This window comes from Struthio camelus, chromosome W (genome assembly GCF_040807025.1).
Source record: "Struthio camelus isolate bStrCam1 chromosome W, bStrCam1.hap1, whole genome shotgun sequence".
NCBI lineage: Eukaryota > Metazoa > Chordata > Aves > Struthioniformes > Struthionidae > Struthio > Struthio camelus.
The window spans coordinates 52,816,904-52,843,004 of NC_090981.1; the positions used below are offsets into that span (position 1 = coordinate 52,816,904).

At 38.2% G+C, this 26,101-nt stretch overlaps 1 protein-coding gene across 1 annotated transcript; it reads left to right on the forward strand.

The window, feature by feature from the left end:
* Nucleotides 1-245: 245 nt before the first annotated feature.
* LOC104140565 (polyadenylate-binding protein-interacting protein 1) lies at nucleotides 246-25,523 on the forward strand. Its single transcript, XM_068925673.1, has 11 exons — nucleotides 246-640; nucleotides 1,958-2,127; nucleotides 6,912-7,100; nucleotides 10,660-10,772; nucleotides 12,665-12,776; nucleotides 14,071-14,196; nucleotides 18,815-18,921; nucleotides 21,035-21,152; nucleotides 21,286-21,340; nucleotides 21,974-22,067; nucleotides 24,063-25,523. Exons 1-11 carry the CDS (start codon nucleotides 382-384, stop codon nucleotides 24,154-24,156), a joined length of 1,437 nt encoding a protein of 478 aa, XP_068781774.1. The 5' UTR covers nucleotides 246-381; the 3' UTR covers nucleotides 24,157-25,523.
* Nucleotides 25,524-26,101: the final 578 nt, after the last annotated feature.

The following is a 26,101-nucleotide window of genomic DNA, read 5'->3' on the forward strand; positions in this document are numbered from 1 at the left end:
CGGTGAGGGCAGCTCGTGGGCGTTAGAGCGCGGCCCGCGCCGGCGGGGCAGCCAGGGCACCCGCCCGGCCCGGCCCGCCGCCCGCCGCCCGCCGCCCGCCGCCCGCCGCCCGCCGCGGGTGGCGCTAGGCCGCGGCCGCGCCGAGGTTGCTATGGCGACGGGCGGTGCGAAGCCGCCAGGGGGCGCTGCGGGCCGCGCTGGGCCGCAACCATCGTGGCGGTGCCAGTGGGGGTGAAACTGAAAGTGAAGGGCTCGGGCCGCGGCGCGCGGGCTAAGCGAAGCGCGGCGCGGCGCAGCTCAGCTCGCGGCTTCCTCGCGGTCCTCCGCCCGCCCCCGCCCCCGCCTCCCTCCCATGAGGGCGTGAGCCGCGCCGGCCCGAGCATGTCGGAGAGTTTCGACCGGGCTCCAGGCGCCGGCCGAGGCCAGGGCCAGGGCCGGGGCCGGGGCCGAGGAGGCGGCGCCCTCCTCAGCGGCGCGGGCGCGTCGGAGAGCGGCGGCGGCGCGGCCCGCCTCGAAGGCAGCGGTTCCCCCAGCTCAGGCTCGGCCGAGCAGCAGCAGCAGCACAGGCCGGGCGGCTTCCTCCAGCAGCAGGAGCCGCTGCGGCCGCCGAGGACGGCGCCGCCGGGCACCGGAAACGCAGGTACCGGCCGCGGCCGCCGCGCCGCTCGGGGGACCCCTCCGTGCCGCCACGGAGAGGCCCCCTGAGCGGCCTGCCGCCGCCGGGCGTCGCGCCCCGGCCCCCCTTGGCCGCCCCGCGCGGCCCGGACCCTGGGGTGCCCCTTGCCTTCCCCCCGCTCCCGGCCTGGCCGCGGGACCACGTCCCCCCCCTCCCCCGCGCCTGGGGGCCGAGAGCTCGCCGCGGCCTGAGGCCCCGCGGCCGCCGGGCGCTTGCCTGGCCGCTCTGGGCAGCGCGCGGAGGTGAGCCGGCAGGGTGCCCGGCACCTGCGCCTCTTCTCGGGCCGGCCAGCGGTGCCGTTTCTGGGCTGGGGGCCTGTGCCCAGGTGGAAGGCGTGATGTTGCATTGCAGCCTTCCCGCGAAACCCCTCTGCCCCCCCCCCCCTTTTGTGTGTACACACATCTGTGTGTGCGTTGTTTCTGTCTGTTAATCCCACCGCAGATGGTCGCAGCCTCTCTCCTATTGAAGAACTCCCCTTTAATTCTGGCCTAAAGGTTTGCCAAAATGAAACCCAACCCAACAATAGCACAGAGCATTGTTTGTTGGTTAGCTTTTCCAGATAGCTATGAAATCCTCTTTCCAATAAACTTGGGAGCTACTCTATAAAAAAAAAAATGTGGAAACCGTGCTTAGAACAGAAATAGGATTTGATTGGATTTTTTGGCCAATGATTTATGCCAAAGACAATAGCAAAGTGTCTTTGAAGAATATGTTAAGATTTAGCAAGGCCTGCCTGTGCCTTTGCTTTTGAAATGATGAAAAGCCCACCAGAACAGCAAGTTTGGCATAGGCAGATTGACTAGTTTCTCTAGTTAGCCTTCTTAGAAAATGTGTTTTAATGGGGGAGGAGAGCTCCTTTTTTTTCGGCCACCTTCACATTAATGTTGTGTTTGCTTCCTGACTTGTGGAAGGGCCTCTGGTGTCTGCTGAAGTCACAACTTTTTTTTTTCTTTTTTTTTTTTTTTTACTCTTTAAGAAAAGTAATAAATATGGAGCTTTCACTATGAGCTCTAAAGTAAAACTGAACTTGAGGGACTTAATTTCTAAAGAATGTCACACCTAAAATATTTAAACTTTTTTTTTTATACTCCAGAAGGGAGTACAGCACCACTTTGGGGCGGAAAATATCATGGTCACGTTCTTTTTTACCTGTAAGAGCAAGTAATTCCTGTTCTTTTCTCTTCGCACTCTACCCTCAAAAGGTTATGTATTAGGTTATATGAATCTATAGAAAATTACTGATGTCTAAGAAAAGATGTTAACATAACAAAAACTTTCCAGAACACCTGCGACAGACACGAGTTCCACCTGGATCACAAGACAAGGTTTCAATTCCTGATTCTGGACCAGCAATGGCTAAACCTCAGGTGGCTGTGGCTCCTGTGGTAATCTCAAAATTGTCTGTTAACGCACCTGAGTTTTATCCCTCAGGATACAATCCAAACTTTGCAGTGAGTATTTATCTTCTCTTCTTAGTATATGCCAATTTACTTGTATTCAGATTAACAATATGTTCTTGAGATCGTGTGTATGAGATGGCTTGAATGCTGCACTGTTCTAAGAGAATCCAAAATTTGGATAACAACCACCTGAGACACAGAATGTTAAATGATAATGGGTGAATATCAGGGAGCACTTGAGAGCCTTCAGTGTGGGATGATTTGCTAAAGTTAACTGCAGATAAGTGCAATCAAGAAGGAATGCAGCAGGCATTGACTTCACCAACATGAGAGCAAACTGTCTCTTCTGAGACTGCATCCGTTGTAGCTGCATCTGTACTGCGTTTTAAGTAAAGGCATAGCTGCGCTTTCATTAAGACTTCTCAGGTTTTTGAAGCAAGTGTGGGCGAAAGCTGGAGCTTGTGCTCTTCTAAGCACAGGCATCCCTTTTTCTGAATGTACTGAGCCGTGGCTGTGATTGACTGTGACTGTATGTACCATCATATATCTTATAATTTTGCCCTTTGGTGATACAATATCACCAAAGGAAAAGTACGATTGGGCTCCTTCCTAGCAGCGGTCTATCTGCTAGGGGATATATTTGCACGCAGACTAGGGGTAGTCTCAGATTCATGTTGTGGATGCCCCATGTAAATAAAAGCTGTGTACTACTTGTTTTCTGCTGCCTTGTTTTGCATGTTATTGGTACAGTAATTTTACTCCACAGAAGACCTGTCTTAATCCTCATAATACCCTTTTGTTATGCAAGCAGCCAAACTGGTGTATATGTGGGGGGGGAACTGCCACTTTTACAAATATGCTCAAGTGTACTAAGCAGTTAAGTTAAAGTAATTAGATTTTGAATGATCAATAGAAAAATATTTAAGTTGAATACTAAATAAGGTATTTTGATGTTTTGGAGCTTTTTCCTCATCAATAAAACTGATGTTATCAGGACCTTACAAGCTTTGCCAGTGTACTGAATAAAATTACTGTTCCGAATAATGCAAGCCCATAGCCAACAGACAACCGTTGACAGAATGCCAACATGAACATGCTTCAGTGAATGAATAATCTAGGGGGAAAATAGTGCTTTGCCCCAATACATATTACTTGTTTTCTATAAATAAAGGATTCCGGTTCCAAGATCAAAAAATGCCATTTGGAATCAACACACTTGCATGCATCGTTATTACAAACAGTTAAGGCCAGTGATGTTGCTTTTCAGCTGTTTTATAAAAACACACAAGCATGTAGGAGTTTCTAGTTGCCATGTTGTAAGAATGTTATGAATATAAGTGACTGATCTGCTAATAAAAATAGCTCTAAAATGCTCGTGAAACCCAGAACATTTATCTGGAGGTATGTTTGGTATGTTGTAGGGACCCTAATCTAATCAGTATACTAGGCATACAAGATCCATCAGAATATAATAGGCATGGACTAGTGATTATTAGTCCTTCACTATTACGTAGGCTTTTAACTTGGTATTTTAATGACTGAATTAACTTAATAAACTGGGTTCATCTGCAGCAAGCATGAAATTTAGCACACTTTACTGTTACACAGGTTGAGTTTTACAATGGCAAATTGGAAGCAAAACAATTTTGAGAAATTTGTTTCTCTGAATTAGCATTAATACTCCTTAGCTTTAGCTATGAAAACTAACATTTCTCTGAAAAAATACACAGCTTTTCTTGCTATTTATTAAGCATTTACAGTTTTAGAAATAATTTCTTGATTCCTTGTTTGATCATACACTGTTGTAGTTCCTGTGTTGTGTCTGTATAACATTCAATTATTAGGTTAGTTCCTTTCCAGCTAGTTCTGATACTGAAAATTAACGATTTCCTGGCAAGATACTCTAAGGGGTACAGCATCTAAGGCATACCAGGAAGCTAGCAAAAACGTTAACAAAACTTTGGGAAGGGAACAGCTCTGTAGAATTCTGTTGGCATGCAGCTGCTGGTACTATAGCAAGTTGTGGATTTCTTCAGTAGGATTGGTGAATAGATTTAGATTTGGATTGCCTGTAGGAAATGCCAGACTTTTCTCTGGCATAGGTGTATGAGGAGATGGCTGTCACTCCATGCTGAGAGCACAATGTTTTCGCTTCATAGCTTTAGAGTGCGATTCATATTATCCTGGGTGGAGTGTCTTTTTTTTTTTTTTTTTTTTCCCTCGCCACAGGTTTTGTTTAGTTCAATTAAATTCCAAAAGGAAGCTAAGCAGGCTCAGTTCTACGTGGCTCATTTAGCCACATATACACTACGGATTAGGTGGCACCGTTATAGATTGGATGGGTAAATGCGGCAGTTCTGTATTCAATTTTTGCAGTAACTTCGTTTGTTATAACGCTTTGTAAATTTGCTGTTGGGTGTATATCATCCGAAGGAAAAAGAGCTTATTCCTAAAAAATCTGAAGAAAATCAAACTGATGATAAATTAATGGTGACTAAGACGGTTCCTGAGCAGAAATGTTTTGGATGCTCCTCAGGTGTAGGAAAGTAGTGTTTGGCACATGCTGAAACAGAGGCTGAGAGCAGATTTGGATCATGGATCTTTTCCTGTAGTTTTTATTCTTTATCTTTCTGTAGATAGAAGAGGGTTTTTACAATCTAGGTAGCTTTTATTTAGCCATTATTATGTCTTTAAACTCATAAACTGACTCTTAATAGAAGAGAGGCAACATCAGAAAGAGCAGCTTCTTTTATAAGCTACGGCATTCCCTACCACCTGACTACAAAATTTTCAGAACTAGCATCGCTTCAAACAATCTGTTTGCTGTATGTGATTAATATAAACTGCAGCTGACTGTTGTTACACAGTGTCATATTTCTGGGGAGCAAAATAGTCTTAACTTCATTGTGTAGTACTTTTATTGAACTGTTTGAAATTGCCTAGTAAAAGTTGATTTCCTTTATAGAAATAGAATATTTAGCAAGTTATGTAGAGGCCTGTTAGCTTTTACTCCTTGGCTCCGTAAGCTCCAAATTGTTGGAATCGTAGGATACTGTAGGTTAGAAAGGATCTCTGCAGGTCATCCGATCCAACAACTCACTCAAAGCACAACCAACATAGATCAGGTTGTTCATAGCTTTCTCATTGTCAGCAGTAACAATTTGCCACTATTTATTTAAGTCAAGAACATGTTTTTTCCCATTTCTGCTGGGCCTTATTAAGTCTCTTTAAGTCTTGTTCAGTATTGTCCATTGGGCGATTATTCTACTTAATTAGACATCCTAGGAATGTCTTTCTAGTTTATCTTCTGTTACTTTGATTGTGTACCCCATTAGCTTAACTTGTATGCCCTTAAGACTTGGGTTTTTGAAGAATTTTGAAAAGTCTGCAAGTTTCCCCATGTGCTCCTTACAGGCCCTGAAATTAATGTCAGTACTTGATTTTTTTTTGCAGCAGTGTTTATCTGCATTTCTCTATAGTTCATAGCCAGGTCTTCCGTCTTTCATAGATGGCAAATCCATGTTGCTTCACAGTAGAGGAGAAACTGAGGCATTTTGAAGCTAGAAAGTAAAAGACATCTCCTTTAGGGAAGGGTGGGGACAAGGAGAATGAAATTATAAACCTGATCAGTGTATGTATGTCCACTAAAGAAACAAAAAAATGTTTGTGTGTGTTTTAGCTCATTTTTTCATTGCAGTGTGTATTTTAAATCTTGTTCTTATTAAATAGTAGGTCGATTGAGACTTCTTTATCCTGAATGTTACCCTTATGGTTTGAATCACTAGTTTTAAGTCAGTTCTTTAAGCGATCCCTCTTTGGGCTTTGACTTTCACTTCTAAATGCTCATATAAGATACTGTTCATAAAATGAATTATTGGTGCTATATTATTACTAGTTACATCACAAAATATCTCATTCCCTCTGCTATTCCTGTCATGCATTAGCATTGCAATCATTCAGGAGAGTATTGAACTTTACAGACTGTTACATGTCCATTTGAAAATGAATGTATAAAGTTAGTAGCATTGTGCTCCATCAGTGGGAGCATAAACATTGATAAGGTTGGCATTGTGCTAGCCCCTTTCTTTAGGGAGCAGGTGTGTTTACTGCCTTTTTTTTTTTTTTCATAATACTACTGCTTTAATCGGCAGTTACTGATGGTTTGCTCTACCTAATTTCATTTCACGCCTTGTAGTCTTCATTCATTGCCAAGCAAGTTGTTGACTTTAGAAGATGAGTTTTTCTGGGTTTATTGTACATGGAAAAATTACACTATATTTACTGTATTTCTTTAGTTTCTCCTCTCTTGCTTATTTTGGAGCGCTTCTGCTCTATTTAAGCACAAAACATTTTGTTTCCAGTTTCCAATTATTTTTCCTTCTGCAGTTCATTTATCTACAGTGCAGTTTGTGTAGGCATCAGGAAGGAAAGGTTCTAGGTTCTGAGGGTGTTTGATAGTTTTATTCTTGACAGATACACTTGTTTGTTTGTTTAAGGGGTTGAAAGTGTTAGTTAATTTTATGCCCAACTTGGTAAAGCATTTGATTTGCTTTTAAATCTTTTTGATATATTTGGCTGGGAGACTCTGATCTGTATAATAACAACTGACACAGTTCTTAAAATTACAGGACTTACTGGAACTTCCTGATGCACTGAGGTGTATGCTGTCTAAAAATGTTCAAGTGTAGCATGTAATAAAGTTCACTATCAAGCACGCAGAGCATCAGGAGTTATTTAAGACTAAGGGTCATATAGCTACTTTTGGAGATGGTTAAGTGTAACAGCTTTGCTTTAGGTTCTTCTTAAATTGTTGATATATTCCTTCACTGCTGTAGGAGTCTTCCTTTGAAGATGGATGTGATGGCTACCTGACTTTGACAGAGTATGTACAAGATTTCCTAAATCACCTCACTGAGCAACCAGGTTGTTTTGAAACCGAAATAGAGCAGTTTGCCGAAACACTGAATGGCTGGGTCACTACAGATGAAGCTTTGCAAGAGCTTGTTGAACTCATCTATCAGCAGGTAGCCTGTGTATTCCATTTTATAACGTGGGTATTGTGCTTCTGTTCCCTGGTGTCCAAGATATCCATATGGGTATAATTTGTTGGGTAATTTTATCTATGTAATATTTTATTTTGACTTTTTTTTCTCTTTTTTTCAGCTTAGACTGAATAGTATGGGGAAAGTTTTTTTGTCTAATAAACTGAAATGAATGCTCAAGTGTGCGGTATTTGCTTGGTTGATTAATTTCCAGAATTTACTTCATTTCCTTTCCTGTGCCCTTGGTTTTTCCAAGGGCATATACTGCTGTGCAAATTACAGCAATTATTTAGGAGTTACATTTGAATTGTTTTATGGTAGAGACTGAACAAACCCTTAAGCTAGGTCAGAGTTCTCCATTTTTCTTCCACAAAAATAAATTTGTTTTATAATACTTAGGTATTTTTTTCTTTTCATTATTTGCTATTTTATAAACTACACTCCTATTTACTGTACACATCACCTTTTGGGAGATGCTCTTATTCCCTGGCTTTGTTTTTTATTGGCAATATATCTATTTCGGAACAGCATAATTGAAGAAAAAGAAAGCTAGTCTGCCGAGTAACTAGGTCCAGTCTCACTGATGGCCATGGAAATGAGGACAGAGACCTTGATTTGAACTCTGTACTAATTGAGGGAGCCATTGGAAAGAAAGCTTAATCTGTGTTGCTAAGCAAATGAGCTGCTGTTACTGTCTTTTGGGCTTGCTGCAGAGAATAAGTCACACTTGTGCTTGCTGTTTATTACATTGGGTATATCTCACTTTTCTGTGTTGGTTTCTGTCAAATTCTGTCATTAAGAGTGTGAACAACCAGTCTTTTATTCACTTTTGAAGTGCAGATACTTGCCCATTGGTTTTTTTTTTTTCCCTATAAAATAGTCTAAGGTGTGTAGAGCTGCATGACCAGTTGGTCATCATACAGTACTGTAGAGTATTAAGTTTCTTATTGTCATACAGAACTGATGCACATTTAATTCAGAACATAGTTCAGCTACCCGTTGAGATTACCTGTGCTTTGTTCAGCAGCATCATTTTCCCGTCTTCTATTTGGGCACATGGGAGTATAGATAATTAAAGACTAAAATATACAGTATAACTTTATTGTAAGAAAATGAAGGAATTTCACATATGTAACTTTTTGTATACATAAATTGCCTCACACTTTTAATATAAAGTCTTTAATGTCATCTCCTTTTCTCTCCTCCTATTTAAAACAACAGACCAATGTTGAGGGTCAGTGTGCCTTCCTCAGCTAAGAAGCAGTGCATGCAAACAATCTAAAATAAAACAATTTTTATGTGAAACATAAAACTATAGCTCAATGTAAAATAGCTGTCCTATTGTCCAAAAGCATAAGACTTTGGTTTGTATGTAGATAAGGAGAATACAGCATTCAAATGCCAGTCGGCAATGCTTATTATTCTCTCCTGAGTTTCTGCTCAGGTGTTTGTGTTTCCTAGTCCTAGCTTACTGCAAGAAGTCAGTTAAAATTGATTAAATGTGTTTATAAGCATTGCTTCAGTGATGTTAATTTAACCCACCTGAGCAGAACTACAGATGCTAGATTTGTAAGAACAAAGGCTAAAACAAAAAAGCCCCAAGTTCTATACAGTTTCCCCTCATTTGGGTGTCAGGTAATTCAGACTTTTTAAAAGGTTATTTATCTACTTTCCCCTTGTTCTTCCTAATCCGTTTATGTCTCTATCCGGAGTGAAGTGTCAGTTCTGTTTTCTAAAAGCTGAGTACTCTGACTCCATGGCCTAAAGAATCTTGATTGTTGTCTAGTTAATATAGTAGATTGTTGCTGTTCCAACAACTAAAATTTTTCAAGCTGTGCATTGATAGACTAGCCTTTATGCTTAGATTTTGGGGTTTTTTTGAGTGGGAAACAAGCTGGGAGTGCTAGCAACAGCAATGCAGCAAAGATGTTACACTATAATGATTGGTTATTAAGATGATGTCTTAAGTGGTTCTCTTTTTTTTTTTTTGGTCTTTTGTGTGCTGTGCAAGGGCATAATATCTAAAATTGAATTGCTTTTGTATTTGATGCAACCACTAATGCAAACCAACTAATCATAGGAAGGCAATGATTGTACAATGCAGCTGAGGTTTGAGAAAGCTTTTTCTCCTGTCAGTAAGGAAAGTTGTTATACTTTTAATTGATGCATTTTACCTTGTCTTAAAAGCAGGGGGCACCTTTTGAGGTCCAAGCAACTTACTGAACAGCCCAAAAACACTTGTTAGATGTTTCGTATATCTCTTAACAGAAGCTAAAATCTATTTGATTATCTTAGGTAATCAAATTTATTGTAGCTTCCAAAAACAGTTGAGTTCTTTCCAGCAACATTATGCAGATTGTTCAGTTAACTGCATTGAGTGCATGTTTTCCTCTGCTTGTAAAAGGTAAGTAGATATAACACATTGACTTGCTAATGGTAAGATGTGTTGTTTCAAACATCTAAGAAATAGAAGCCTGCAAGAGCATCTGCAGTGCGGACGGATGATCGAGATGTAAAAGGAATGTTCAAAGATGCCAAAGGAGGAAAGTTTAATGAATTCTCAGTATCCATGCTTTCTTTGACAGAGCTGATAGTTTCTTACTCCAGAGCCTTTTTTCGCTGAAACTGTATCTGAGAAATAATCTCAAATTCGAGTGTTGCTAGAGGAGAGTTTAAAGCAAATGAAGAGTAACAAATTGCCAAAACAAGGGGATGTTCTGCTTGAAGTTCTAAAAGAGAGTGAATGTATACCTGAATCAATTTCTAATGATTTTTTGCACCTCCAGAGGTTTTCGTGTCAGGTTTAAAGCAAAATATTTTTCAGACCCTGCGTAGCTCAAACTGTGGAATTTCATTGCTACCACCTGTGTTTTAATTGATAAGAGTATAAGTTCAAAAGTAATAGGAGTCATTTTAGAAAAAAGACTCATCAAGGACTATTAACCGGAATGATACAGTTTTAACTTCTGAAGCAGGAGGTTGCTGTTCTGCAGATTGCCGAAGGGTGTACTAGAGGAAGTACTTATCTTGACTTGACCTGTTTTTACCTTCTTTCCCTGAGCAGTCACTGTTGCCAGAAACGATTCTGGGCTAGATAGCCCTTAGACTGAATGAAGGTGAATTTTTTTTGTTTTAATGCCCTCATTGCTCCGAGAGAGAGAGAGCACGTCCTTAAAAGCATGTCTTAACTGTTGATTTTTGTGTCTAAACAGGTTGTAAGTGACTTTCAGACACTCAGTGTAGGTCGCAGTGGGGATGCAGAGTTGAGGACGCATGGCATGAGGGTGATTGTTTCCTTAAAGCCAAGAAATCACAGTATAATGAACTTTTAAGTGCTGAAATGCAAATAGCAAACTGTTGCTGAGGTACAAACATTAGCATGAAACAAATGATTGTTCTTGTAATTTTTGATATACTGCTTTTCAGCAGTCTAGTCAATTGTTGATAAACAATGATTTCCAAAACGCATTTAAAGATACTTCCTAATAATCTAATTATTACTTTTTATGAATAATTTATTTTTCCAAATTTATTTTGGAAGGCCACATCTGTCCCAAATTTTTCCTACATGGGAGCACGGTTGTGTAATTATTTATCTCACCACCTAACCATTAATCCACAAAGTGGAAACTTCCGACAGTTGTTACTTCAAAGGTCAGTATCAGCATGTCATTTCAAGCCTATTACTTATGTTATATGTATTCCTCTTTTGTGTATGTAACTCTTAATTCAGTGGCAAAGTAGTATATATTTAAAAATGAAGTTTAAATTGAGGTTTGTTAAAGCAGAGGTGCATACTGCATATCTAAAACCTATATGTGTATTTTTTAATATAGAAAAATAATTTTAATATACAAATAGAACTCAATTCAGGGTTCTGTAGGCTCTTTTGAACTGAGAAGAGTATGTTAGACCGATACCAAATTACAGGGGGAGTCTGAAAGACAGTCAACTTTAAAAGTACCAGAAATGTGCATGTACTTACTTACAGTCCTTGTCCTTGACTCTCTACTTATTTCATTGTGTTTTTTTTTAGTTACTTTTTTGGCTGTAATTGCTGTGTAAAGTTTATTCACAAATTGGCTGATTGACTTTACACATGTGAGACAGACACACACAAACTTGCTAAATTTTCAGTTGCAGAATTTTGGGGGCCTACAATTAAAACATGATTCAACTTCACAGTTGACAGAAACATTACCTATTTTTAAACGGATGTATTCCCTTTTCAATTTTGTTACATGAGATTTTGAAAGATTAGTACGCTAATACTTTTCTTCATGATTCTTTAGAAAGGATCACTTTTTCTCTGAGGGCTTCTGGCTTTTTAAGCTTCAGACTTTTTTTTTTTCATTTTAAAAGTCTCATTTAGTACACCTGTGGTTAGGAACAAAAGCATGATTAACTTCAAAGATCATCATTTCTATTAATCAGCATTGCCTTATGGAGATGGTGGAAACATTTCTTTTTTCATTGTCTGCTAGCAGATGAGCCTCTTCTCTTTCAAAATGACACTACAAATCATGATTTTTAACTTGTGGATCCGTATTCTTAATGATTAGATACCAGAATATTGTCAGTCACCTTTTGAATGTTCTGCATCTCATTGTTTTTCCTTTCCCTGATTCGTGAGTATATTTGTTACTTCAGCAATACCATAAAGGAAATCCTTGTTGATGCTCGATTATCTATTTCATTCCTAGTTTTGAAGCCAGTCCAATAAAAAACATTCCTTTTAGCGCTCTGAAGCCATAAATTTAGGGTTGCTTATATTTTTATTGCTGATATGTATAGATTGGGGGGGGGGGGGAAATATGGACATGCTAACAACACCTACAGAAAACTCTTCTGTTTCTCAGCCCACCTTATACTCAGAATTTGATATTCTAAGTCCTTAGATTTTTCAGTTTCTCAAGGGCTTCTTAATGCATCACATAACCATTGAGAATAAATTAGAGGCTACCTTGTGTTCCTTTTATTTCAAATACTGAATTCCTTTTATGAATTGGTATGTAAACTTGCATATTTTTGGCACAGTTGTTGAAGTCTAGAAAAATTACTTCACTGCCATGGTATCTTAAATACTACTAAATCAATTCCCTGAATTTGAATCCCAAGCATTTGTATTTATGATGGAATGATACATAGCTGTGACTTAAAATGGTAGGATAAAAAACTTATGCAATAAGTGTAAAGGCATCTAAGACAATGTGACTGCCTTATTAAAACTTCTTGGACCCATTTTCTGATCTATGAACTATTTAACCATCTCTAATTTTTACTTGCTGTAATTTACCCTATTTCATTCTGCCATCTCAAACTTCTCTGCTTGAAAACATAATTAATCATGTTTTTTTTTATCTTTGACAAAAATCCACATTATGTTTGTGAAGACCTCATTTTCCTCACAATCCGTATTTCTTAGCACTCAGTGTTTAACAGTTTTAATGTAGTTCATAAGTTCTTAGCATTGCTTTACTTAAGTAACTTGTTGTATATGTTGGGATATTTACAGATGATAATGAGTTTTGTTGTAATGTTTTCAGGTGTCGAACGGAGTATGAAAACAGAGATCAAGCGGCAAAAGGAGATGAGACTACTCGAAAACAATTTCATGCCTTCGTGCTCTTCTTAGCTGAACTTTACCTTAACCTGGAGGTAAAAATAAAGTTCTGTGTCAGTTTTTTTCTTTGTTAGTTTTTTGTTGTTTTAAGCAAACACTAAAATAGAATATCATTTGAGATTTTTTTTAAAAGGGAGAAAGGAAGAAAGTCAAAGAACTTTAGAACAATTTCATTAAAATGTGTGTCACAGAAGCGGATAAGCAAAAAAAAGGACAAGAAGTTAGACGAGAAATGTAACAAGAAAAATACAGTGTAAGAGTTCATACAAAGAAGCAACCATAAACCACCTTTCCCAAAATCTGTGTCTGGTCACAGGTATTTTCTCTCTGATTGCCTTGGAAAATTGGAAAAAACTTTTTGATATTTTCTTTCATTTTGTCTGGTGAAAATACCAGACTATTATGCTTAAACAACATAGGACACATACAGGCTACCAGAGGCAAGTCAGGATCAGTAATCCATGTAATTCAGTATTCAGCCACTAATGGGAGCTATTAACAAATGTTTGAGGAAGGCATGGTAATCTTCAAAATGAGCAATCAAAAATGCAAGCCTTCAAAGAGATTTTTTTTCTGAAAGTTGAGTCCTTGGCTTATACATGAGGCATGAAATCTTGTATTTAGATCAATTTCTCTATGATGTGTACATACACATAAAACTTACTGGACTCTCATATCCATGAGTTCAGTAAGCTCACTAACTTTTGTAATGTTCTTAAATATATTTCTGATTTGTTTCAATGGTTTGATTTAATCAGGCACTATAAAAATGTTCTGCTGGCAAGAGGAAAAAAACCAGTGCTCTGACCCGTTTTTGCTTATAAGTGGGCTTTAAAATCTACTTCTCACTTGCAAGAAGTAAAAAGGAAGCTTTCCAAAGGGTGTGTGTGTTTTTTGTTTTGTCAAGTTTTGTGGAGTATTTCCTTTTTTTTAAAACCATTTTCTATATTTTGCGATTATGTAAAGAGTGCCTTCCAGAAGCAAGCTATTGTGCAGCTGTAGTGAATGCATAACGTGGTATGGGAAAGAGCCTGGGATTCCAAGAATTCGGGATGATGTGCACCGTTTGCCAGGCATTTTCCGGCTTCTCTCAAGAACGGATTAAGAGAGAAACAAAATACTAGACGTACACTGTTAAATATATGTCAGATTTGTAAGACTATTACTCAGTCTGTGTTCTAAAATATAGAGCCTATTTTGCATGCTCTTCCAGCTGAAGAGCCCATGTGTGTTACTCGCAAACCAAACTATGCAGCGTTTGAGAGGGAAAATACGACTAAATTAATTTCTAGCAAGTAAATCGTTTACTGGGTTTTTGATCTTCTGCAGATTAAAGGAACAAAGGGACAAGTAACACGAGCAGAAGTTCTTCAGGCTGGCCTTGGGGAATTACTAAATGCTCTCTTCTCTAATCCTGTGGACAACAATTTGATATGTGCAGTGAAACTGCTGAAGGTGAGACGGTAGTTTTAAAAGAAGAAAAAAAAAAAAACCCAAGTCTTGTAGTTTCTGTTTTTTTCTAATGTATTATAGTCCTGAATGAAAGAGAGCATCATCTGTATTCAGCTTGTCGTCTTAAAAAGAAAAATGTGAAACAGTCTAGCCAACTTACCTGAGACTTGTACCTTTCTAATTTTGTGTGTGATTCCCATCAAATATCTCACTCAGTTGATCAGAAGAATGTAGATTATATTAATAGTTAGCAATAATAATGTCTTAAATATCTTAAAGGTCAGAACTTCAAATAATTCAACAGAAATCTCAGATAAAATCTAAACACTGTCATTTTCTTCCTTCTCTCCTCTAGCTAATTAGCTTTCTCATTCAATGAATTCAGACTTTCATGGCAAATTTCAGATGCCTCAGGTTGTTCCCTTCTTAAACTGAACCGCTAAATAATTATGTTTAATCTTATTTAAATAACAATAATTAGCATCTATGGAAAATATCATTTCTCATGCTTATTTACTTTTTGCAGTTTAGAGGTTGCGGGGAAGGTGTCAAGGGGGTAGCTTGCCCGAGTTCAGGACCTTCCATGTTTTTTGTATATATGATGCAAAAGAGCGCTGTCTAAACAGAAAATGTTTACTTGTAAGTAGTTGTAAGTGCATCAGTTAAACCGCAGAGAAGTGCGGTACATCTGATTTCCTGACTGTATGTGGCATCCACACAAATGCCATTATTCGGATAAGCCAGTCTATTCAGGCTGAGTATCCTGCATTTTGCTGATCAGCCATTCAAAACTCTGCTTTGTTTTCTTCCTTTCCTCATGATGCGTTGCAGGAGACCCACTTGAAACAGTAATGCTGGAGCTTGAGGATGTATTGCTAGATAACTCTCATCAGTTTGATATTTTTTTCCATCGTTCTCAAACTGAGATGAGACAGCAAGTTTATAAATCAGGTTTATGGCAGCTTTGATTAAACTGAAGAGAATGGCGCACAAGAGTTTCTCTGTGTGGCACAACAGGAGGGCGTTTTGCTGTAAAGTTCTGTGATGCTCTCAGTGCTAGTATTGTACAGTTATAGGCAAAGGAGGGAAAAACACACAACTCTGGAGCATGTACACTCAGTAAAAACATAAACCACTCCTAGTACAACTAGCAATGATTGCTGAAGGAGGTCAGGAGGTAGTACTGAAATGGTGAACACTGACAGCAGAAAATGGGCATGATGGAGCTTTTCTTTTTTTTTTTTTTTTTTCTTTTAGGTTAGTTTCTCAAGGCATGGGAGGAACACAGAATTAGTGATCACAGCTATAATCAGTTCTTGCTGGTCAGTAGGTGACAGATTTGATACTGACCATTTCTTGTGGTTGTGATTATGGAGGTGTGTGAGGCTGAGCTGTGAACTGAAGCTTGGTTATGCTTAGGAGACTTCAGGTTTTTCACATGTAGATATTCAGCTGAGTAGAATTCACTAACAGGATACATGTCCCTATCTTTCCTTCCCCCCTTCTCCCGTTCCCCACCTGTGTGTGTCCCCCTGCCCTGCCTCCCCTCCCGCCCCCTCCCCAAAAAAGAAAGATGAGAAAAAATAAGTTAGTCTCTTTCATTGTGGCACAGGCTAGAAGGGGTTCCTGTATCACAGAGTCAAGATCCAGGCTAACACAGGCGGCCACATCATACAATTCTTCCTGTAGATCCATGCTATAAGATGTGGTTAACCGCTATCTTTAAGTGGCGTGATATGGAGTGGTTTCTAATTACAGGTAATTAGGAATTCAAGATTTATTAATTGAAAGGAAGGAGGAAGTGTTTCTCCTTCAGCATGAACGTTAATGGAGTTAAGCAATTGTCTGTAATTTTTGGAGCTCCAACTTGTGACGTGCTTCTGTGCTCTGGGAATGCCTGGAAAGGGAAGGGAGCAGTGCTTGATGTCAGTGGGCTGTGCTTCTGGAATGCTGCAGTGTAGGTGACAGTGTCTCACAAAAAAAGACTTTCTTATTAGAAAGATGAGAAGTTTTGCACGTTTAGAAGTGCTTGAAGTCTGGAAACAGAAAACAGAGAGGCTTTTCAAATGTTTTTGGTAACTGAACGGTTATCTCTTCAAAAAGCCCTAGCGGACCAGGAAATGTATGTAGGGAACTGTTACGCTCCTTTTGAGGCAATGGCTAGGTGTACCTCTGGGAGCAGTGGGGAAACAAACTGCAGCTGAGGAAACACGTATAGGGTTTTTTGCTTTACACAGTTTGTTGGGCAAGCTGTACTTTCTTTTAGTTCCATTATGAAATTGAGCAAACAAAGTAACATACTACTTCAAAAACAAACATTAAGGCTATTTGTGTAGATGAAAGAGCAGTAGAACAGAGGCAAAGACAAAGGTGTAAGTGATCCCTTTAAAACTGCTTTTGTCACTTCAGGTGTGAGAGAAAATTGTTATTGATTTGGATGAGTGGGGGGGGTTTTGGGGTATGTTTTGATGGACATCAAAAAGTTAGGGTGTATCTTGATTTCTGCAGCAAAAGATTCTTTATCTCAGTTCTCTCCTACTGCTTGCACCATTACATTTATAGAAATATCCTCTTGCATGAGGAAAACAAGTCTTTTTGCTCCCAAGTTTGTTTTTTTCTTAAAAAAAAAAAATTGTTAGCCTCTGTGCAGGGAGCAACTCTTTTATCTTCATAAACCACTGCTATACTCGTAGAATGGGGAAAACAATTTCTTTTAGAAATGAGGGTCAAAAACTAAACAATGTTTTTCTGGAGTTTTTCTTTTTTTTTTTTTTTGTGTAGCTGGTTGGTTTGTTTCTTCCTCACCCTACAGTGTGTGTGGGCGGGGTGGTTTTGTTTTCTGAATTCTTCTAAATTCAGGTTCCGGGGGCTCCTTCTGCTTAGCAAATAGAGAAAAGGGAAGAGAGGTTTTACTTCTGATCAAAGCATTTTACACAAAGATTGGATGTTCAAGCAGGATGGTTCATAGCAAGTGTTAGGCTGTGCTCCACGAGGACGTTCACTCCTGCAGGCAGTCCTTGTGTTGTAAGAGCTTCCTTGTGGCAAGGACCACAACGGACCTTTCAAAAAAGGCAGCATACAAAGCAGGAAGCTTTTAAATGCTGCTGTTTATTCTGACAGTTCTTCAAAGTTTTCCAAAGAAGATGAAGGACTCGCCGGTTCTGTGGATGTTCTTGCAATGTTTATTTCGCTTCACAGTGTTCATTCCAAAAAAAAAAAAAAACACCCACTAGTGATCTAAAGTATTTTATGACACATTGCTGAATCTAAAATGTGTTAGAATAGAATCAGTGATTTTTTTTGAATGCAGGTGATTTTTGATGTCTCAAAGTATCTACAAATGTTAGTGTTATCTGAAGCTAGATTAGGCTTTCTAGTGAAATCTGAGTTTCCCTAAAAACTTAGTATCCTACTGATAAAATAAGTCGGTTTCTGTTGTCTTGTCCCTTTTAATAGATGCAGGTTTTTACCTGTTTGCTTTGCAATATGTTTATTTTTAATCAAACCTTCATACTATTATCTAGGATCAAAGCAGGATTGTAGTAGAAAACCAGGAATGTGAATGGAGTGCTGGCTAAGATGTTTGCTTTTAGATTTACATTTTAGTCCTTTGCAGCACGAGACTCCATTCTGAGCGGTTTGGATCGTGCAACTTAATGTTGAGTCCATTGGGAGTTGCTGTTAACTTTGCTTGCTATGGTGGCAAACTTTTTCTTAGTTTAACTCTTAACTCCTACTGTGCAATTGGCAGGCAATGAAATGCCTGTTCTTAGTGGAAAAGGCTTTCATCCACAGCAGTTCTAGGCTGCCTTCTGCTAGAGTTCTCTAAGCAGCAGTTCCAGCCTCACAGGTTTTGCATATTAAAATTCAAGTTGACTTTGTTAGATAATTCTTAGCTCCCCTAGTGCATCTCCTCATGAAATTCTCTGGCATATGTCTGGTGCTAGCTGTGTTGAGTGAAGTGTTTCTAAAGATTGCTAACCTATTCCTTATTCTCACGTAAGCTGGTGACCTGCAAAAACGTGATCCACCTTTTCATAATATGAACTTAAAGTAATTAAGACTTGCTACTGTTGGTTCTTTTGAGCAGGATTTAAAGTGTTGCAGCATTTCTGAATTGATGTGACTTGGGTAACTGAATGACTGGATGCAATATGTCTCCCATTGATGTGCAACCTCAGAAAGACTGTGATGTGTTAGTTTTCCACAATAAATCGCTGCAATATTCAAAAATACTGTTAGATGTATATGTTCTGTTGTAATGTGACACTGTTGTCACATTACATGCCTCAGTGTGATTAAATCACGGAAGAGTTTTTCTGAAGCTATATTTAAAGACTGAAGGGAGGGAAATGCCTGTTAACTTCTAGGTAACATAAACAGTGGACACAGAGCTACCATACCACCCGTAGTCTAAAATAATCTACTTAAAAGATCTGTAATGTTATGAAACCAAAGAGATCTAGGAGACTGCCCGTTTTGGCCTTCAGGTAGTCAAACAATGCATTTTGATATGTTACAGGTTGTTATAGAATCTCTTACGTTGGTAACTTTTCTTCTTAGTTTTCTAAAATTTGATTAAAATTTATTTATTTGTTTTTTATTAATGCATTGTCTTTAGTTGACAGGCTCAGTTTTAGAAGATGCTTGGAAAGAAAAAGGAAAGAATGAAATGGATGAAATGATTCAGAGAATTGAAAATGTTGTGTTGGATGCAAATTGCAGCAGGTAGGAAGACAGTTTTTTTTATGTTCAGCATTTTATTTTTTATTAGCCTTAAACTTTTCATGAAAATTATGGTGATATTTTGTTCACTTCCCACCTAACAAAATATTTTTCAATCAATTTTTTTCTATTAATAGAGATACACTCAGAATTTCTAACCTTTACGTCCTGAAATATGTCTTCAATGCTTTAGGCTCTAAGAGAAATAAGTACAAAAATACAATAATGCTGGAATGTGACAGTTTGTGTTTTTACATCTGAATTTAACATTAAATACGGTATGTATAAATCATAGTCCGTAAGGACATAAAGGAATACATATTTTTTTCTGGAGAACAAATACCTTTTTGGCAGCTTCTTACTATGGGCTGGAAAAAATGAATGTTTGGCTAATAGACTCTTCTTCTGGACTGCAGTCAGCTCTGTACAAACTTGTATACCTGTAGAGCGTTCAGACACTGAGCTGGTCTTTTGCTTTATGCCTTATGGAGGGATGCCAGCAGTACCTGGTAGTGTCTGTGGGTGGTAATTGAGCTGCCCTGCAGGGCAGAGGAGGAAGGCTCTGCTTCAAGAATCCAGAGAACACTGATAGCACAAGCTACAGTCCAAAATACAAAAGGACAAACTTATTTTAGTGAAGGAAAGAATTGAAGATTTTTTTTTTTTAATGGGACTCACTGAGCTTTTCTTCATGGAATTGCTTAAGAGGAAAAAAGCAGTTCCCCTTACTGTAGGGAAGATGTTGGAGATGGTATTTAATGTGTTGGAGACTTTAACTTTGGCCCTCTACATCACAATGAAATTCTGTAGTCAACAGTGAAGAGCATTAATTAGATGCTTAAACTACTGTGAGAGTATCACTCCCTGTTGCTCCCCGCTACCGTCCTTTGTAAGAAAACTACTTGTGCTGCAGATTTGATAGCTTGATTGAAAACTACAGCAATTTCTATTTCATATGGACTGCCTACTCCACCACAGAGGAAGTGGAGAGGGAAAGTGTCTTGAGCCTTCTTATATCTCATAATTGAGAGACATACATATAAAGCATCTAGACCCAGACGAGAGAATTAATTCAGTCTTCTGCAGACTGGACCGAATTTTGTCCTTTTGGAGTGTGTTGTTTTTTTTTTTAAATGTCACTGAGGGAGGAAAAAAATTATCTTGTCGTCAGGATACTATAATCACTCAAGCTGGTTACACATTTTTTCTGTTGTCTCTGGGATATCGTAAAGTAGGCTTCCATAGATGAAAAAGCAAAGCCTTTTTGATGGTGATAAACTCATCGTGTTCTACTGTGAACATTTTTCATAGAATATTTTAATTGATAAAAAACCAACAGAATTTATGTTAATTGATGAGGTCCAAAGGTGACATTTTAGGAAAATACTTTATCATTGTTGTGAAGGAAGAAGCTGTTGCTTAATGTGCTTAAACATACTAGAGTGGCTGTCTGGAGATGGGCAAGGGTAGTATGAGAGAGATCTCCACCTAAAAGACCAAAGTGGTAATTTGTGTTAACTAAATAACGTTTGGTGAAGCTAAATCTGGACATAACAGAAAAAAATGCATCATGTTCATGCTGTTTCCAATCTTATAAACCTATCAGTAAATCTGAACGACTTTGTTTTCATTAGCATTCTATTCAGTGATATTGACAGAAATTTAGGGAGGGCGTTTTGTTGCTTGCAATGGTGGTGTTCTATAAAGTATTTTCCATAATTGGGTTCAGTTGTAATTTATTCTTATCATAAAATGTATTTTGCTAAAAACATAACTTGGCAGGCTGGGATTTAACACTGCAATATAATTATCATGCAAATTAATTCTCATGTCGTGTATTGCAGCCACTGTAAGAAAGTTATTTCAGTTAGCTGGTCTTTTTAAACTGATTTATGACTGTAAATCTGCAGTAACAGGTTTAACAAAGCTATGTTAAGGAGTTTTTCTCTTACTGATGTGTTTGGTAATTTTTTTTTTCCTATTCTTTTTTATGAAGTATGGTCCCTAAATGATTTTAGGGACTCTGATGTAATGAACTGGTATTTGCAGGATAAAAGAGGTCTAATATGTTGCTTAGCACAAAGTATTCAAACTTCTGTGCTTTTCCCTATTTCAGAGATGTGAAACAAATGCTTCTGAAACTAGTTGAACTACGTTCAAGTAACTGGGGTCGAGTTCATGCGACTTCTCCATATAGGGAAGCTACCCCTGAAAATGACCCTAACTACTTTATGGTAAGAATATTATCAAACTTCAGCTCCTTAATATATTGTGAATTTAATTTGATCATAGACAATCGCATTACTGAAAACTGCAAACAATTATCTCTCTGAAAGCATATCATTTACTGTATAACTTTATTCTTAGAATGAACCAACATTTTACACTTCTGATGGTGTTCCTTTCACTGCAGCAGATCCAGGTATGTCTTAAGCTTAGTACACCTGTCTTTTCACCCTTAAGAAAGTTGTAATTAAGTTTGTCCCACTGAAGTACATGCAAAGTTCTTTTTTAAGTATCTGAAAGCAATACAATTTAAAAGGCAAAATTATGTTTGAATCTCTGGCTTTGAGGTGTGTAATATATGCCTTGTTCTGGATTAAAATAATGTAAATGTTAGAGGAGATGTACTTGAGTTCATATGGTTCAGGAGAATTTTGGCCATAAGCCTCAGCACTTACTGCTGTCTCTCCAGGTAGTCAGAAATCTTCCATTCTATTTTTGTTGGACCATTAGCAGTCATTAACAAAAGGTGGTTTGTTTCTTTGGTGGCCTCTTTGTTTTCTGTTGTCTGGGCACAGCGTGGCGTGACATCATCTGAGGTAAACATCTGTGACTACCTTTACAGTTCGCTGGGAAACAGGTGCGTCTTCCTTACTCTTACAGATGATGATTGATGTCCTGAGAAAATGCTGTAGGAAAGAGGTTTTTCTATAATATGTTTCCCTGCATTTATGGTCTCATTAAATAGCTTATTTTCAAGCAGTATAGATGAATGTTGATTTATAGGATTAATCTTATTATATGTCACTCAGTCTCATTTTTACTATGCCAGATTACCAAGAAAAATACCAAGAGCTGCTTGAGAGAGAGGATTTGTTTCCAGATTACGAAGAAAATGGAACAGACTTACCAGGGGCTGGAGATCCGTATGTTTCCTTTTAGAATTATACTTTTTTTTTTTTTTTTAAATACTGGTTCTTTTTACTACAGACTTAAGAACACAGTCTTGACAAAAATGTAAAGCTGTATAATGAAACTGTTTGTTCTTGTGTAGGTTGGTTTGTAATCACACAAGTTTGAAACAAATACTGAATTTATACAGTTGAGTAGGGTGGTTATACTTCAGATATTTCTGCACATACGCGAGCATATTCTTTTCTGCATTAAAAAATATTTTTGCCTGAATGAAGCACAAAGAGCTAGAAGTGTCAGAAATGAGGCAATCTGAATTTGATTTATGTGCATACATCTTAGCTATAGGTGATCACAAAATTTGGAAAATCTTTCAAGGAGAGGAAAGGATTGCTAAGGATTCCGGTTTTGCTCCTCAGGATAGGTACTGTTCTCTGAATAAACAGCTATTCAGTATTCCTGTAGAACAGGAAAAGCAACCTAATAGCAAAGGAGGAAGCAATAGATGGGAATATAATCTGACTTTTTGACACCAGTTTATAAGCGTTTAACAGAAAACTTGTAGAAGGAAACTGGATCCGGAACAAATTGCTCTGAGCTTTGTACTCATCTTGTTGAAGGGTGGGGAGGATTCTCAGATCGTGATTTGATAGTGAACTTCTGTACTGAAAAGTATGTCCAGTGTTGTTTGTATCTGTGGTAGAGTGCTGGCCTGAATCAATATTTTTGGTAATAAATTGGAAAACTAGGTAGCACCTAGCTGAAAAGAGCTACAATAACTTTGGAGGATAGACGTTAGAATAGTTCTGGTAATTTAGAGATGTCATCAGAAATGAAAGACGCTCATATTCAGAATAAATACCCATGTGAACTGCTGTGCTTAGAAAAACAGATGAAATGCAAAATGGAGACAGTGATTAAAAAAACCAGGAAATCTGAAGAGTGGCATACGAAAGACAGTGAGCCAACCTTTATGCAAGGTGACTGGACCCTTCCTTGTTAGAGGCTCAAGATGAGCTTAGCTAAATGTATCCTGAACCTTTGTCAGCTGCGCCATTTGAATTGGGAAAAACGGTTCTGTTTGAGTCCCTCCTCAAGCCTACACTTCCACGAAAAAGGAGGAATGAATAAAACAAGTATGTAGACAGATTATTTTAATGCACAGTGCTCCAGAAGAAAATACTTTCCTTATGCCTTTCCTCATGCTCCACTTGTACCTACAGAAAACAAGCAACATTGAACTTGCTTCCAGCAAGTGTAGGGAGGGGGGAAGCTGTCACTTCACGCTCCACAGTGTCACCCCCACTCCACAGCTTTGTTTTGAAACTCTGTGGTAGCTTCCACTCTCTGCAATACCAGCTGTCATTAACAGGACCACGTCTTTTATCTGGCCTAAATATGACACATTCTGTGAAATAAAGACTGGTTACCGTATAATAGAAGGTAATACCATAATGCAGATGCAAAAAGGAAATGAATTGAGATTGCCTTCTTTCATGTATTGGCAAATATGAATACAAGTTGTCTGTGTAATAAAGATTTTTTTCTGAATAGTGTGTGAATAAAAGTTGAGGCAGCATGTGAAGCAGGAAGTTGACCAGGATGTTGACCGATCAAAAATTATACTAACACGGTGCTAATTAAGCTTTTTGCACATAGATCAGTGCAGGCACATTACTAAAGTCTGGAAAGAAGTTATTTTGCATTGCATTATGGATTGCTTTTCTGTCATCCAAGAAACACTAATTCTGTCGTTTAACCTGTGGACAGCAAAGATGGTCTATAACGGTCACAAACACTGTAGTAATTAGTATATATCTGTGCTGCTTTGAGCTTTTTGTTTCGTCTTGTTTTTCTCCTGCTAGCCATGATTTTTTTCCCCTGTTGACTAATTTTTATGAAGCTCTACTTTATTCTTGAAAACTACATAGAAATTTCACCTACGTGCTGTTTCTGGAAAATCTGTACCTAAACTCATGTATTTGTTGTTGTTGTTGTTGTTGTTGCAGGTATTTTGATGACATCGATGACGAGATGGATCCAGAAATTGAAGAAGCCTATGAAAAATTCTGTCTAGAATCAGAACATAAGAGAAAACAGTGAGATGCTACACATAAATGTTAGTTTATTAAAGCAGTTTAGGTATGATTAGAATACAGGGGAACACAGAACTGTAACATTTGTACCAAAACAAGGAAGCTGAGTTTCTTCAAGTACTAACGTTACACAATTTCCATTTTGTTAAACAGAATCTGCCAAAAACTGTAAACTTATGCCCTGTAACTTAAAATGTTGTGTATATATCATAGTTTATTTTATGTACAGGTAAACGAACAATGTTTTGGCTGCAATAAAAATGATTTAAAAAGTATCACAATGGAAATAAAACTTAACTAACTGGGAATTGTCCCATTAAATTTCTCATGGGGGAGAAAGGGGATAAATAACTTGATCTAAATTTAATTGCTTGCTTGTTTTAGTATATATTAGGACATATTCATCCTTTTCCTCATATGCAAGATATCTGGGTTTTGGCAGGGTTTTCTTTGGGTTTAGGGTGTGTGGTTTTCTTTTTTGGTTGGATGCTCTTCGGTTTTGGGTTTTGTTTTTGGGGGGGTTGTTTGTTTGCTTTTGCTAAGCAGAGTATTAGCAGAATATGGATTATGTTTTCTGTACGTCACAATCATGAGAAGTGGTTTGTTAAGATTTTCCCCCCCCCTTCCCTCCTCCCCCTTGCAAAACACACATGGGTGAGGTCTGGACTTTTTTTCCTGGAATAAACATTTAATATGTTGATATTGTGAAGAAGCAAGCAGTATTTTGAAAGTCAGGTGCTTTCAAGATCTTTGGTTCAGATATTTTCAACTTTTACAAGCAAAAACTATTGTTTAAATACTTTGCTGTGTTCTTCAAGGCTACGTGAATATAGTTATGTTTTAACCATGCTCCTCATGAGTATGTGCAGTTCTTCATATATTTCTGAATGTATCTAACATGTCTAACCTTCTGGCAACCTTAAACTTTTTCCATTCTTCTAATTATTTTATATAATTTGTCATAGTTTTGTAGCTCGTGCACCTTCATTCATTTATTTTATGTTAACATTCTGAAGCCAACCGCTCCTTTTTTGACCCAATATAATCATATTAGTTTTCCTAGGATACTCCCACTGTTGTTGCTGATCTAAGTTGTACTGTTTGTTGTCATTTGTTATTGGTTAGACTAAGGTGAACCCCTTTACAAACACAAACGGACGTATTTCCCAAAAAGTAGCTACTGTAAAGAACACATGTTGTAAATATGCATGTAAATAATTCTGTTAATATTTCACTGTAATATGTTTGGTTAAATAACTTGTGCGTCTGCTAATACAGTGAGCACTGACTGTTTTCTGGATGTTTATTTAACATATTCATTTAGGTCTGAGTTTTGGAAAATAAAAACTAACTAGCTTTGTTTCCTTTGGTATATTTTTGACTGTGCTTTGTGTTTTGTGTTTTTGTTTAAAAAACAAAAAGTTCGGTTTTGTTCCTTCCTTCTCCATCCATTTTTCGCTTCCCCTAACACCTTGTTTTTCTTCCTAAAGTACACAGTTGCAGAGATTATTATATCTCTTAATATCTATTGTCCTTCTATGAATTTTCTTTTTCGAATCTGTGTGTAATTATCCAGTTTGTTCTTGTAGGTTCTACTAGTTGATACCAAACAAAAATGTCACTCGAGCCAAAAGTCAAGAAATACGCAGGTTTGTACTTCGTGAATTGCTGGATTTGCCACCTCCCTCAAGCATAGAGAGATCGCCTGCTTTGACCTCCCTGTGCGCTTCCTAAGCTTTGGGATGTAACCTTAGCAGTGAAGGTGCTAGCAAAAAACAACGCATCTTCCATGGCTTGCTTCATCAGTAAATAAGAAATCAAAAATTATAAAGCAGAAAAGAACCATTATTTCTATTTTTACAAGAAAAATACAAATAAGTTAATGCTCACCCAGGACAAAAAGCTGCACATTCTCAACCCTGCTCCAGTCCTATAAATTTTTAAACTTATGC

Coding starts and splice junctions, on each gene's coding strand:
- LOC104140565 (XM_068925673.1), top strand. CDS start 382: ATGTCGGAGAGTTTCGACCGGGCTCCAGGCGCCGGCCGAGGCCAGGGC. Junction 641..1,957: donor GCCGGGCACCGGAAACGCAG/GTACCGGCCGCG, acceptor AAAACTTTCCAG/AACACCTGCGACAGACACGA. Junction 2,128..6,911: donor GATACAATCCAAACTTTGCA/GTGAGTATTTAT, acceptor TCACTGCTGTAG/GAGTCTTCCTTTGAAGATGG.